Source organism: Sinohyriopsis cumingii, chromosome 9 (assembly GCF_028554795.1).
Source record: "Sinohyriopsis cumingii isolate HCF-2022 chromosome 9, ASM2855479v2, whole genome shotgun sequence".
NCBI lineage: Eukaryota > Metazoa > Mollusca > Bivalvia > Unionida > Unionidae > Sinohyriopsis > Sinohyriopsis cumingii.
This window is the reverse complement of record NC_142969.1, coordinates 19,324,576-19,340,509: the sequence shown is the minus strand read 5'-3', so window position 1 is coordinate 19,340,509 and position 15,934 is coordinate 19,324,576. Positions and strand designations below refer to the sequence as shown.

At 35.5% G+C, this 15,934-nt stretch overlaps 1 protein-coding gene and 1 long non-coding RNA gene across 2 annotated transcripts; both read right to left on the bottom strand.

The window, feature by feature from the left end:
- Positions 1-556: 556 nt before the first annotated feature.
- LOC149791342 (uncharacterized) lies at positions 557-2,116 on the bottom strand. The gene is made up of 4 exons (XR_016423596.1): positions 1,866-2,116; positions 1,565-1,697; positions 1,163-1,332; positions 557-877 (listed from the first exon to the last, which is right to left on the bottom strand). It is a non-coding gene; the product is annotated as an uncharacterized LOC149791342 (long non-coding RNA).
- Positions 2,117-3,275: 1,159 nt separating this feature from the next.
- Positions 3,276-5,092, bottom strand: LOC149791341 (KRAB domain-containing protein 2-like). Its single transcript, XM_089969175.1, has 3 exons — positions 5,031-5,092; positions 4,321-4,711; positions 3,276-3,904 (listed from the first exon to the last, which is right to left on the bottom strand). The coding sequence occupies exons 2-3, from the start codon at positions 4,694-4,696 to the stop codon at positions 3,636-3,638; spliced, it is 645 nt and encodes a 214-aa protein (XP_089825301.1). The 5' UTR covers positions 4,697-4,711; positions 5,031-5,092; the 3' UTR covers positions 3,276-3,635.
- Between the last annotated feature and the right edge of the window lie 10,842 nt (positions 5,093-15,934).

Below are 15,934 nucleotides of genomic sequence, written 5' to 3'. Positions count from 1 at the left end.
TTATATTTGATATGCCCCTCTTAAGACGGCTTCTAATGATCATGGTTTACCTTGCACAACATTAAAATCCTTACCCCTAAATCATATGAAAAGTTTTATGTACACCAGCGTAGTCAAATATTATTAATTACCAGAGTCTGTGCCTTTGAGGGTTGCAAACAGTTCTTTTTCTATGGCTGTCTTTACCAGGTGTCGTGGCTGCTGCATCATGGTGGTATCATCGGAAATGTTAGCTGGTGTGGACCTATTGACCCATGCCACATCATCATTCCAGTCCATGATTCCTTCCATCATCTGAATAATGCCAATAAAACTGTTATAGATACTACAATAGTATTAGATAACATGATGATATGATTAGATACAATTAGAGATACTATAAAGAATGTGATAAACCGGGCTAATTGTGATAGTGGCCCAAAGATTTTTCTTTTCATTGATAATCCTATTTCAGACCTATAATAACTAGAAGGGAAACTGGAAAATAAAAACAAACACATCTTATCTTTTCAGATTAAAATGGCACATGCATTGTCAACCTTAAGAGAATGCTATCTGGATTGTATGGAATTTATTAAGCCATAAACAGTTTATTAATACACATATTAACGTTTTCTATTATTTCACAAAATTTGATAGTTTAAGTTTTTTGATGGCAAAATGAGATCAGAGAGTAGTTATTTGGATCACCTGATCAACCATTTTCTCGTGGTTAACAATGCCATAGATGGCAGCTGCAAGGCGAAGAAAAACTGTCTTCTTAGCGTGACCTCAAAGGACCAGAGAGATGGAGTTAAACAGACAATTGTTATCATCCGCAGATGTCTGGAACACTGTGTGTGATGACCGTATGTCCAGAGAAATGAACTGGATAAAGCTACTCAAAGTAAAAGATTAAATGCTTAATAATACACATTGGTAATTCAACACAAAGCAGATCTGTCCTTAATAATAAACATAAATGTTAACACATGAGCAAAGTGATGCTGTAAACTGTATTCATTCAATACATATAACAATGGGAAAAATATGTGAATAATGACTTACAATGGTTTCTTTGTCATTTATATTGGTGTCATTACAGTTTTATCACAAATCTGATATATCTATGCTACAGTGAAGCATTCTTTATATCACTTTGTAAGTTTTAAACAATACGAACCCATCACCATAGATTTCCAATTTCTTAGCACGGATAATGGGAATGGGTTCCTCTGTTTGCAGGTCAGGCAGTCTCTCAACAATGTACCTTGCAGTAGAACTTAGTGCCTCCCATGATCCTGCATGTGAAATAGCACTCAAGCAGGACTGACATTCAGTTTCTTGAAAACCCTGTAATGATATTAATTCTCTTTTTTTTTTTGGTTCATAAGGCAATATTAGCAGTGGGTCAAAAGTGCATAATTCACTCAAATTTGAGAAGAAGAATGTCTGCTTTTGTGACCATCTTGCTGTATGATATAGTCAATAATTATTGTCTTAAATCCAACACAAACAACCAAAAACAAAAAACAAGAAAAGTAAATCTATATAAATTAATTGCTAAAATTTCTGAATAACTTACTGACTCAATTAATTGCTGGACAAAGACCTTGAAGGTGACTGGAATATCACACCGATGGTCTTCTGTCCTACTGTCAAGTTCTTCTGATCCCACGTTTTATAAGTCCTCTGACCTCGCATTATCATGTTCCGTTCTGAAAATTTCACATACAAGAGATAACATTATAATAAAAGCATTACATACACATACAATCTCAATACAACTGATATCCATAATTTCTATTGGCGTAGAATATGTTTTCAAACTTATCTGTATCAGATTCAAATTCGTTAAGTGAAAAAAATGTTTGATGAATACAAACCCATTTTGGCAGCATCTACCAGCATGGCAGGCAGCCTGGCACTGAATCTTGTTCCGGAAACAGATGCAACGCCTGCTCTGGCATCCTACTCTGCAATTGCAAACATTTGCAGGGCATGCAGCTTTGGAGAAGCACATGGAAGCAGTCCTTAAGGAGATGACTTTCTCATCCTTCCAGCCATCCACACTTAGTTCAGGAATAACTCCTTGGAATGGTAGAAGGGAATCGCCTCTGTATCTGCCTGCAAGCATTCCATAGATGTATCTAAGAAGAAATATAAGAAATATTTACTTTACTTTGCTATGATAGCTAGAAAAAGTCATAACTGATGGCAATCGGATATAATTTCATGTTTTTAGCACAACAAGCAATCTATACCGAATACGAAAACTTGGATCCTTCTCTCCATGTTGGTTCACTACTAGTCCAAGGATCCTTTTGCAGTCCGTCTTATGGCGATCAGACCTGGGAACTTGATGGACACCAATTCACCAACTTTGAAACGGACAACATCTGGTGCTGGGGCATTCATTCTTCTGGATGCCTCTTGAAGATATACCTGATTAGCTAATACTCTTCTAGATCGGTGTCTTTCTGTTGTAGCCAGCTCCTCTGGCTTCCATATCCTGTGTGTGGCATTCTGACATATAATAAGAACAAGCATAAATTATTGAATATCATTTATATTGAATGTTAATGTCTTGAATCTTTACAGCAATGAAAGAAGCAAGATTAAAAGTACATTAGTGTCTGTTTCTTAAGTAATCAGGAATCCTATGACTCTCTAGCTGTACCTAATTAATATCTAATATCATTCACGAAATCTGGTGTCTTTATAATAAGAAATTGGTCTCAAAAAGGAGCAGGAGAACATGTACATCAGCGTTTGTTTCTTAAAAAATCAGGAATCTTATGACTCTCTAGCTGTACCTATCATTACACCAGGGGAGATGTGAATGATATCCCCATTCCTTTCCATACACAGTTCGATAGAAAGATGTTGTAAGCAGTTTGACTTTTAATGCTTGTACCAACGATCAACCTGCATCTTACCTCAACTTGGGCTTCATGGCTGGCATTCTCATTCTCATCCTCTGGTGCACTGGCAGTCTGTCAAAAAGTACGTAAATAATTAATATCTAATATCATTCATGAAAGCTGGTGTCTTTATAATAAGAAATTGGTCTCAAAAAGGAGCAGGATAACATGTACATCAGAGTTTGTTTCTTAAATAATCAGGAATCTTATGACTCTCTAGCTGTACCTATCATTTCACCAGAGGAGATGTGAATGATATCCTCATTCCTTTCCAACACCATTAGATAGAAAGAAGCTGAAATCAGTGAATGTTAACGCTATTACTAACGATCAACAACGTGCATCTAACTTCTACTTGGGCTTCATGGCTGACATTCTCATCTTCTGCTTCTGGTCCATTTGTAGTCTGTCAAAAAAGTACACAGAGCATAAATGTCTCATTGACAACAGCAAGATGAGTTAATGGATGTCATTTTATAGTTTCCATCATCTTAAGAATATGATATACTGCTCATGGTTTTAAGTAAGTAATGAATGTTATGAATACTTTTTTTTTAAAATCTTTCTTCCCAGAAATATATGTGATGGAAGTTATATTTTTTCTGCATAGTTTGCCTAGAGTGAAAAAAAAAATCCTTGGGCCAGCCCTATTTAAAGTGAAACTTTGGTGCCAAATCATTAATGCTGTACCAAGCATTTCAAGCAAATACTTAGTAGTTGGAGAAAATGGCTTTACAAAGAAAAATGATTACTCTTTAAGTGAGGGAATAATAATAATAATAATAATAATAATAATAAAGTTTTTCTTACTCCAGTATAGCTGTGGTCAAGCAACGGGTCACATTCTTGGCTATCCTCTTGTGACTCTTCCACATCCACCTCTTCTTGGGCAATCACTCTGGCAGGCCGTCCAAGTGGTGGTGGGGATGGTGGTTTTTTCCCAAATACACACTCATATGGTGTCATCTTTATCACCCTGCTCACTATGGTGTTGAGTTGATCTGAAAGTGTTTACCGACATTTGAAAGAGAGTACCATATACTAACACTTTTCTTTGAAATGGCCTTTAAAAAAGTACAACCTGGCAACATAATGTGCAGAGAAAGGCTACGGTCTTGAACACCAGTTTTAAGTGCACATCATTGCTTCATGGTGTCTTGTTAACATTTAATTTGGTTGGTTACATCAGTGCCAGAAATGGATATGATATGTGCTTTATTCGGTATGACCATTTTACTAATTGAAGCTGTTGATGGTCAATCAACATTGTACCTATAACATGAGCTCTTTGAGAACATGTGGAGGATGTAACTAAATGAAGCATAAACTTATCAATGGATAAATACAGCACACATTAGACATTGATGTCATGCAATCAAACTGTCAACTGAATCACTTAACCTAAACAGAAACTAACATTGTATGAGAGGAAGCCACATATGCCAGGGAGCTGGGCCATCACCATAATAGGTGGCCTCCATTGCTGTAATTTTCTCCTCCAGTACCCGATTCCCTCTCTCCACCAATCCTTGAGACTGAGGATGACGGGGACGTCCATGAACAACATCACTTGACCCTGGCCACTGCTGCAGGAGTCTATCAAGAGCTCCAAACTCTGATCCATTATCTGTATGCAGAATGGCTGGTATTCCAATGATGCTAAACATATGGGACAAAGCGAGATTAACCTCTGCTTGAGTCTTCTGGACCAGTGGTGCCAGTAAGTGGAACTTACTGAAGTGATCCATCCGGTGGAGTATATACTTATAACCACCTGATGGCTTCCTCGTCATGTCGACAAGGTCAACCTGCAAATATTAATGTAAAATTATTAATGATTTTTATCAACCATGTTTTTCTGCTGTTTTCATAAATTGCCAAATAGCAAATGTATATTTCGTTTGTATTTTTTTTACAACAATATGAAATAAAAATAATGATCCATAGTGATTAGGAAGAATGTTGACAAGTATGAATTTCCTATAATTTTGGTATGGAACAGGAGATAATAGAACTATCTTTGTACGTGATATATACAGATAAAGGTATTTATCAATTAGTGATATTACTGTTACACATATATAGACTCACAAATGCAGCAAGGTTATTAACCATTGTTGAACACACCTGACAACGAGAGAACAAGCCCTGGCTGATTATAACTCTGGGTGGGGCTTGTATAACTTGTGCCTTATTCCTGCTGCATGTAGAAGAAGAAAAAAACAAAAAATGGATACCTAAGAACTTTATTACCTTTTGAACCACAGTTGGTACACTGCTTCTGGAATCCTGTCGTCTGTGCTAAAGATGAACTCCCTCATTGCACACCTCAAAACCATCAAGCTTATGTGATCAACACGGACGACAGTCATCTCCCAGGAACCCACTGGGTAGCCGTCTACTTTCCTCAAGAAGGATGTGTGGAATATTTTGATTCCTATGGACTGTCCCCTTTGGAAGACGATATCATTGACTTTATGAGAAGAAATGCTCAGACCACACGATTCAATAATGTGAAATAACAAGGCACATATTCCTTGGTGTGTGGACAGTACTGTGTGTATTTTCTACATCATTGCAGCCTGGGCTATTCTTTAGAACATTTAGTGACTCATTTTGATCCTCGTCATTCTTCTAGAAACGATGTGAAAGTACAGCGATGGTTTTGTGACCAGTATGCTTATCTTTTGTCTCTAACTAGGAAACGTAGTGTCCATCAATGGCCTAATGACTTCCAACAGTGGAAATCACAATTTCATTCACAACGTTGTCAGCCCTGTCCAAAATAATGTGTTAGTTGAAAAAAATGTTTGGTATTTGAAAACAAATGTTTGATGTTATATTGTTGGATTATTGTTAAAAATGTTAGAGTTGTTTGTTAGTATGAATAAAAAAATGTTGTGTTTTGAAGAAAAAAATGCCTTTGTGGTTTGTTTGGCTATAGGAATCTTGATTCATATTCTTTGACTTCTCTCTATCCCTCCTATAACACTATTTGAACGTTCCGGCTCGAAAACCGTGTAGTAATGTTTTCCTTCACGTCCGCGCTTGGACAATAAAAACGGGGTAGTCTCCAGTCTGCCCATCCATTGTTAACTTATCTTCCTACGAAGATGTGTTTGACCCTCTACCATCATTGTCCCTAGACAGTCCCACCATGTTCAAATCCCCTTGACGCTATACAGACTCACCATGTTCAATTTCCATATGTTAAATTCCCTTGTCCCCAGAGTGACCCAGGGTTTTTTGCCCATGTTAAATTTCCATTGCCCATGTTAAAATTCCCTTGTCGCTAATCTTACCCAGGGTTTTTTGCCCATGTTAAATTTCCATTGTCGCTAATCGTACCCAGGGTGGTTAATGTTAAATTTCCATTGTCGCTAATCTTACCCAGGGGTGTTTTTAATGCTAATTCCCATTGTCGCTAATCTCACCCCATTCACTACTTATGTTGAATATTTCTTACACTGTAAAACTCTTTAAAACATGGTTCCATCTGTGCTAAATGAACTTGAAGGCTGTGATTAATTTATTCATGAGAGCAGATTGTATATCAGACAACATATTAAAATGATTTAATTAAAAAGAATAAGATATAAATGGTACTATTATAGATAAAAATGAATTTTTAATACATCATTATGAAGATGATAAAACATTAATTTTGGATGGATCGGAAAAAGCTCTTACAAATACAATGCACGCAAAGATATCAGGCCTTAATGTAAACAGAGAGAAAACAAGACTATTATAGGAAGCATGAAAAACAGCTACATCCATTTGTGTATAGAGAATCATTTATGCTGTTTAGTTTATAGTTTCACAATATGAAGCATTATCTTCTCTACAGATTTAAGTCACATAAAAAATATTAATTATGATCGCAAATTAGATGACATCAATAGACTAATGACTCTGTGGTTGTAGATAGTTCTTATCCCCTATGGGAAAAAGATTGTGATAAAATCAATTTCTTTTTTTCAAATTAAATCAGATATTAATAAGTTTACCAATTCCTCCAGATTGGTTCATTATAAAAATTAAATAGTTTAATCTACAAGAACTTGTGGAAAGAATCAGTTGACAAGATAAAATGAAAAATAAATAAAAGTTATGAAGAAGGGGGGCTTGCAATGATTGACTTTAAAAAATGTCATTTGTTCAATCAAAATTACAGAAGACAAGACTTATGTAGAAAAGGAATTGTAAGGTAGTCGTTGGGATGGCTACCAATGTACAGGGAATATGAAATTAAAATATAAAAAAATGATTTGCATTATGACCGTGTCTTCGGTGGATGCTACAGCTACCATCAGTAGTCAATACACTATTACAATTCAACTTCTGCCACAATTTCGCTGGGTCTTTACTATTCTCTTCAACTGTGTTACAACAATAGTTAGATTTGCCGCAGAATTCCTCTGCACTTGATTTCTAACTTAAAAATGTACTTTTTAAAACGCAGCATAATTCTTACGGTATGTTCACTGCAAGCCAAATACAATGTATTTATTAGATAAATAGATTGATGTTATGTAAACATATTTATTAATATTCATTTGCGTAAATCAAAATGAATTTGTTAGGCCTATAAATGTTGATTCCAAATATAAACAAGACAACAAGTTTCAAAGTTTTAAATCATTGCTCAGCAATAGCTGTTGAGTTTAGGAAATAAGGAAACTTCATTTTAATAGTCATTAATACAGTTTATAATCTACTTGAACAAGTGAATGTCACAACCTATCTTTAAATTTAACTTTAAACCGATGAAAGCGATGGGAAAATATACTTACTTTATGCTTTATCTTCGCCAGTTTCGCTGACGAATTGTTGCAGAAACCTACAACATCTTGAACTTTCCCATCCAGAAGATTGAATACATTATTGACAAACACCTTCGTCACAGATTTATTTGTGGTCTTGTTGCTTACGTATTTTTCCGTGCAGAACGATTCAAAAATATCTCTGTCAACATCCTCCATTCTTAACACTCTAATGAAACTGATGCTCAGCCAGCAACTCGGGTCTATTTATATCGGTTAGCAAGGTCACGCAATTTCTCGAGAAAAAGCGCAACAACTCGGGATTCCGAATTGTTGCGTTATTCCAAGTTGGAGCCCAACATCCCGAAGCCATATCAACATATCAAATTTGTTCTTTCCGCTGACTCGGAACAAAACACGAATGTAGTTTTGTTTATTTACCTGTCTATAGGATTACTAGCGCAGATCCTTAAGCCTAAATTAAGAACACGCTCACGTACATACAGACACACGTGTAAGTATGTATGTATGTATGTATGTATGTATGTATGTATGTATTAACTATTTACGGCACATTAGCGCAATAATGGCTATATCATGATGTAAAACATATATCAGTGATCTAATTCTGGCATTGAATATCGAGTCACACAATCATCTGTCTATTTCTAGCTTTAATCCTTAATTGCCTAAATTTAAAAAGAATATACAAAAAATAATTTGCCTATTCCTTGCTATATTAAACAAACATATACACTCGTCTGTTAAGTACACGCTTCGCACATTTGTTCTTTCTGATTATGAATAGCTGAACCAATGTACAATACCTAATTTGAATACCGCCATTACTGTCCCATCTCCCAAATCTAATGTATATATTATGTATGTTTTAATCTAATGTGTTTATCTATTTATGAATATATATTTAAGGATAACATATTCGTGTGTCAGAAACTGTAACAAGAGTTTTTATTGTACATAAATGCTGTTTTTATTGTTTTATTTCTCTATTATTTAAGATATATATATATATATATATATATATATATATATATATATATATATATATATATATATATATATATATATATATATAGTTTAGTAATGGTTAATCTCTCTGACTCTCTCTCTCTCTCTCTCTCTCTCTCTGCTGAACTTGCAACTGTTTTAGCATCTCTTGGCCTATGACCTGAAACCGATTTGAAATTAAAGCGTATGCGGAGTGCTCTTCCCATGAAATCGCTTATTACTAGCACATAAAAATAAATCGTTCCACGATATAGCTCACACTACCTATGTCGACTGCAGAACTTAATGGTATAAGGAAAGTTTAGTTATTACTATATTAACTCAATCGTCAATTCGGTCTCACCAAAACAAGAACGAACAGCACTTTGTTCGATTTATATTGATTTTCAGTGATCATTTATATATATAGTAGATTTAGAATCGAATGTATTTATTTTTTGAGAAAATAAAATTATTAATATTATCATTTTACTTCTTCTTCTTCATCTTCTTCTTCTTATTATTATTATTATTATTATTATTATTAAATATCATCATCATTTTATGGTGTTTTTAAATTAATAATTTTTTTCTCTTACTGTGCTGGATAATTTACTAGATTTTATCATGTTTTGGCATGTCGTGCGTTTTTTATCACCATACAGTTCAAAGGAGACATTCGCAATTTGATAGTGAAACCTTCCTTCTGAATATTTTATAAAATAATAAGCAGTTTGCTTTATGGCGTATCCTCTCCAATGCTTTCTTGTTTTCTTTTTTCTTCCCTCCTTCTTTCGGCTTTACAACGAATGGTCAGACACTGGCAAGGGGCCACGGATTACCGATTGATCTAAGGTGCCGTGTTGCCAAGTGGTCTAAGGCCCCAGATTGCCGAATGATATAAGGCCCCAGATTGGCGAATGGTCTAAGGCCCCAGATTGTCAAATGGTCTAAGGTGCTCACTCTCATTCATCGCACCTCTGTCCGCTTGAGTTCAAGTCTCAGGCTCGACCAACATGCGGATGCGAGAAAGCTTGTCAGTAGAATTCCGCGGGTCGCTGGTTCTTATCGGGATCTTCTCGGGTTCTTCATCAAATAACACACTGTACTAGTCCACATGTACAGCCGTTGTGTGTTGAAAAATTGCGTTTAACCCCACAAAGTCAAACCAAACCAATCAAATACTGGCACCGTCACAAGACATGACATACTGGCTTCAGATCATCTATAGACATGCTATGTATTTAACGAACGTTTTGTACAATAAGGTATGGTAACGAGGAGGACACGAAGGAACATTTTTCAGAATGCACACCCGAAACCTTTAAAATAATTTGCCCCTAAACTGGGACAGCTTATCGAAAGTTGTCGGGAAATCTGGACCCTGTCAACCTCCGAAACAATCTGGCATCGTATTATTAGAAAGGTCTTAAGAAAAAGAGGCATATATTTTAGTAGGTAAATATACATGATGCAATTAAGAACCTAACCGGTATGAATGCAGCTACTTATCGTTTCAAACACGTGTTTCTTTACAATTCATTATTTTCAATTTAATATGAAGCATAAAAAATGTGCCGGTTAAAACCGATTGAACTTTGTCGACTTAGTACTTCAGGACGTAAAGGTCTCGCTTAAGCTTTGACTGCTCACTCATGCGTAGATTGTTGTGTATGCCAGACTGATATATATGTATGCCAGACTGATATATTGGGTGGGGGCGTTGTTTAGATTAAGAAGCAACAAGCTTTGAAAATCCAACAAAGACTCTATTTCCCTAGAATACAAAGTGAAAATGTAAAAGGAAATTACGGTGTAGCGAATTAAATCCAAAATACTCCAAGAATCACTAACACAAGTACTAATGAATAAAGTTCTGAATAATCTTTAGTGGTATTCCAGATAATTTCCATGATGTGTGTGTGTGTGTGCATCTATGTGTGTGTCTGATATGTGTGTATAAGTTATATGTGTATATAAGATATATGTGTAAATAAATTTGTATACGATATATGTGTATATATAAGATATGTGTGTATACACAATATATCTCTCTCTCTCTCTCCAAGACGCCAGGGAATGCATATAAACTATACTCATGTTATTCGTGCCTTATAGAAATTCTTGATTTTTTGTCACGATATTATTTTTAGTATGCAGGTCCATTTTGCAGACAATTTTCGTTAAATAAAAAAAAATGGCAAAATGATGTTATCTTTATAAATTTTTTATCTTGTTACCAAAATTTTGAAACTCAAGTCCATTGCTGGCAGAGCTTTCGTGAATTATACTCGTGTAAACTAGTGCATTGCTTTAGAAACATTCTCGTCCTCTAATCATAGGCAGCAAGTAACACACTGCGCACTTTTCTTCGCAGCTCACCATAAATAGTAAAGATAGCTTCATCTTCCACGATGATTGTCATACAGAGTCAAGACAACTTCATCTTCCACGACGATTGTCATACAAAGTCAAGACAACGTTATCTTCCACGACGATTGTCATACAAAGTCAAGAAAACTTTATCTTCCACGACGATTGTCATACAAAGTCAAGAAAACTTTATCTTCCACGACGATTGTCATACAGAGTCAAGACAACGTTATCTTCCACGACGATTGTCATACAAAGTCAAGACAACTTCATCTTCCACGACGATTGTCATACAAAGTCAAGACAACTTCATCTTCCACGACGATTGTCATACAGAGTCAAGACAACGTTATCTTCCACGACGATTGTCATACAAAGCCAAGACAACGTTATCTTCCACGACGATTGTCATACAAAGCCAATACAGCTTTATCTTCCACGACGATTGTCATACCAAGTCAAGACAACTTCATCTTCCACGACGATTGTCATACAAAGTCAAGACAACGTTATCTTCCACGACGATTGTCATACAAAGCCAAGACAACGTTATCTTCCACGACGATTGTCATACAAAGTCAATACAAGTTTATCTTCCACGACGATTGTCATACAAAGCCAAGACAACGTTATCTTCCACGACGATTGTCATACAAAGTCAAGACAACGTTATCTTCCACGACGATTGTCATACAAAGCCAAGACAACGTTATCTTCCACGACGATTGTCATACAAAGTCAAGACAACGTTATCTTCCACGACGATTGTCATACAAAGCCAAGACAACGTTATCTTCCACGACGATTGTCATACAAAGTCAATACAACTTTATCTTCCATGACGATTGTCATACAAAGTCAAGACAACTTTATCTTCCATGATAATTTTCAAGTAAAGTCAAAAGAGCATTAATATCCATTGAAATTGTCATACAAAGTCAAGACAACTTTATCTTCCATGATGAGCGTCCGCTTCGGATGCGGGAGGTCGTGGGTTCGATACTGAGCCGAATCATACCAAAGACTTACAAAAATTATACTAACAGCTACCTCGCTTGGCGCTCAGCATTAAGAGGTTAGTGTTAGGACTGGTTGTCCTGGTGTCAGGATAATGTGACTGGGTGAGACATCATGCTATATGTCTGCGGCATGATGCCCCAGTGCTAGACATCACTATAAACTGTCACATGCAGACATCGCAGCGATATGACTGACTAATTTTTAAAGCTACGTTACAAATCCAAAACACACACTCTTCCATGATGAGTGTCAAGTAAAGTCAAAAGAGCTTTAATTTCCATTGGGATTATCATACAAAGTCAAGACATCTTTGTCTTGCATGACAATTAGCATGAAAAGTCAGGACAGCTTTATATTCCTTTTAAATACTCAAACGTAGTTATCAAAACGCAATGCAGTCATGATTCACGTTGACTATGCATTGTATTATTTTACAATTAAAAAGCAATCAACCTAATTATGATTATTTAATTCGTTTCGTAAAAAATGTATTTATTATTCATCTTTTTCTGTTTATTATTCGAAAACTTATGTACAAATATGTTCTCTTTATCCTCCCGTAGTAATTAATATTTGTTTACAACTGGAATGAGATCGTCTTAATGAATACATTTTCCATATTTCAGTGAAAACTAACAAGATTTTATGTGATACAAACTGAATTGGTAGAATCATTCTTTTAAAATCAGCATTCCTTTGTACTTATCAAAAAAAAAAAATATGGTTGAAATAATTAATATTTACACCGACAATGGCCGTTGCACTGCTAAACATGTATTCCTTCCTACACGTTAATATGAAAGGTACTGTATACATCTTGATTTGTGCTTTGTTTGCCTTGTATTTAAAACGTCAGATGCAATATAGAGAGGGATCCTTTTATTGAATGGAGACAGAGAAAATAAAATAAAGTCCTATATCAAACTAAAGTCAGTAGAAAATGTTTCTTTTACAGTCGATGTAGGTCAGTTATTTACTTCGTGAAAATATTCAAAACGTAGAACACTAAGCACTAATGTTTTAATGTGACGGACTTATAGTTATGTCTCCCATTGTCCGATTCCAGTCCTAGGCAGTCCGTGTTGTCAAAATAAAACAGCATTTCGATGGATATTTGGACTGCAAATTACTTAGGTGAATTGCAGATTATGCATGTGTCACAAATGACAACCGCGTGCGGCGTGGGTGTTTACTAAAAATATTCGGTGATCTCTGAGAGCAGTTCTATTGTAAATGGAAAATTAATAGAAAATCATTATAGGACATAATAACTTGATTTATTTCATTCATTCTTGGTCGCTAACGAAATTGAAAGACACCTTTCATTTCAATCGTACCAGTATGCTTTAAATTTAATGCGGCACAGTTCCCATTTAGTGCTTCAAGTGATGGCATCCAATTCCAAAAAAAAACTTATAGCTTTATTGGGGTGCGGAGAAAATATTAAAAGTTGAATTTACTCGCGTTCGACGGAATGCTATTATTATGTGAATTAAAGCTTCAGTGTGAACAAGTGATCTTTGGTATACAGTAATGTGTTCATCAATCTCCTCTTGGTCACCAAATTTAACTCAAGTACACTAATGATGCGTTTTGTCAGATAATACAAACAAACTTACATAAATTAATACGTAGTTCGGAGCGCCTATTGCATGCATTTATTTAGAATTGTGAATAGTGTGTATTCAAGTCGTGAACTGCTTTTCAATTTTCAAGCATAATACTCCACAACTAACCTATTTGGCAAACACTGGATCTTCAGGCCTCGTTTTCAAATTTGAGATCATAATCAGAATTAGAATTAATTATATAAGCAATTCTTACGCAACATTTGCACTAAGAAACATAATTTTTGACTGCACTTGTTTTGCTTGATCGGAAACGTGATACATTGTGTTGCCAACGTTGTTCCGTTTGTGACAGTGAATGTTTTTGTCAGAATCCAAAGCTGACTTTCCAGTAACTGATGGTTGGAGGAGACGGAAAAAGTGAGATAGAGTGTACCGATGAACTCTTGCCAGGAATAACACCACACCGTCCCATTTAAGGCATAAACGTCAACTATTCGTATCGTCCCAATTGCCACAAATTGTGATGAAAAATCTCAAATAGCGTTTTTATGACATAATGAAGGGTAACCGGTTCTGTCTCTAAAAATGCATATCTGCAAACTTCGTGAAAATGACCATAGAGAGTTCGATTTACATTTGTTTCAATAATGCTATCATGTTCACAAGGTATATATTCGCCATCTAAAGTATAATGATTTTGTAATATAACGTTTCGATACCCGAGGAGAGTTGGCAGAAACGGGTATAACCCTGCAGGAGTGACCATTCTTTAATAACAACTTGTATAACAACTTGTTGCTGTCGTCTTTGTTGTTCATATTTTTTCTTACATTTATAATAAATAAACTATAATTCAAGAGAAAATGACAAGAGAACGTTTTATACATCTGAAGAAAAATGTAAAGGAAATAGGTGGTGATGGGATATAAGATGGGAGGTTGAAGCCAACGTACCACTGCATGGAGAGCCCATTTGACAAAATGGCGGCCGTTTTATCATTATGTGGGTCATGACCCTTTGGGGTGGATTGACTGACTGCATAACATGGCCGTTACACGAGAAAAGAACGTTATAAACTATTACAGTTCGTGTAAAAGAAATATTTTGTCCGTCAGTGAAGTCATTTGTATTTTTACACCTTTAGATGCAACACTAAGTAACATTCGGTGTGCCGTTTTTAAATATAGTTTTTCGACTGTACTTGCCTTGCCTTTTATGATAAAAGAGGACAAGAGTGACATTTATGTTATATTGTGTTTGCATGTGCATAGGTCTAACTAAACTGAATGAATTTGATGAAGCATTTTGTTTAAGTAATATAAAATGTTTTCACTCTCAAAGTGAAAACATCCCACTGCACTAATCGGAAGATGAGAACACGAATTAAATTGGTGAGGCCCAAATAAATCACGAATTTCAAACGTTTTTGATAGAATTCAATCATTTGCATTGAAGTACGTTTATCTCTCCAAAATGTTGCATAAGTAGTGATTTAGCTGTCGTTTTAATTATGCATTGTCCATTGGTTATATCCTTGTATTTGTCTTTATCTCTGGGTACAATCTCCTGATCATAACTTGAAAACGTTTGAGATCCCGGCCTTTTAACCGGACATACATAGATCGACACAGACACAGACAAACAGACACACACACACTTTCTCTAGATGGAGAGGCCGATTCATTCATACAACCGGCATCGATCCACGATTTTCCTTTTAACCACTCATGACCGAACCTATGTCATAACTTAAAATATATTGATTAATAAATAATTCTTGTTCGCATGATTGTGATTCTGTCAGTGCGATCGTACAGTCAACGTGCCCAAAACCTCCAGTGCGATTAAATATAAGGTACTGTTTTAAAAAAAAATGGCTTGATATATACTTCCAATAAAATACTCTTAATTGTAGATGGGATGAATTTATTTGAAGAAACTGATGCAAGTTTCTGGATTGACAGACAAAGGGGGTGGGAGAGAAGTTTGTTCTTGTCTAATCACATTATGGCAAACGGGGACTCTCGTACATGGACAACATAATTATTAAAACTCTATTTAGCCACAATTCTACTATGCACCAATGTGTTTTAATGTTTCTATATGTATAGTACATATTATGGGGATTGTTAATTTATTTCGCCGCAAGGAGAGTGAGATATACGTGTATATCTGACATAAGCCTTTTATTTTTACTATCATCCTATTTTGGTATCGCAATCAGCAATAAGAGGAACATGAAGGTCGCATAAACACCAGCCCTCTTTAATTAAATCGCCTAACAATGTTTAAC

Bases quoted from the DNA above. Each gene is read 5' to 3' on its own strand.
- LOC149791341 (XM_089969175.1), bottom strand. From the start codon at position 4,696: ATGACGAGGAAGCCATCAGGTGGTTATAAGTATATACTCCACCGGATG. The intron at 3,905-4,320 runs GTTAGTTTCTGT...AAACACTTTCAG, and splicing joins GTGGCTTCCTCTCATACAAT to ATCAACTCAACACCATAGTG.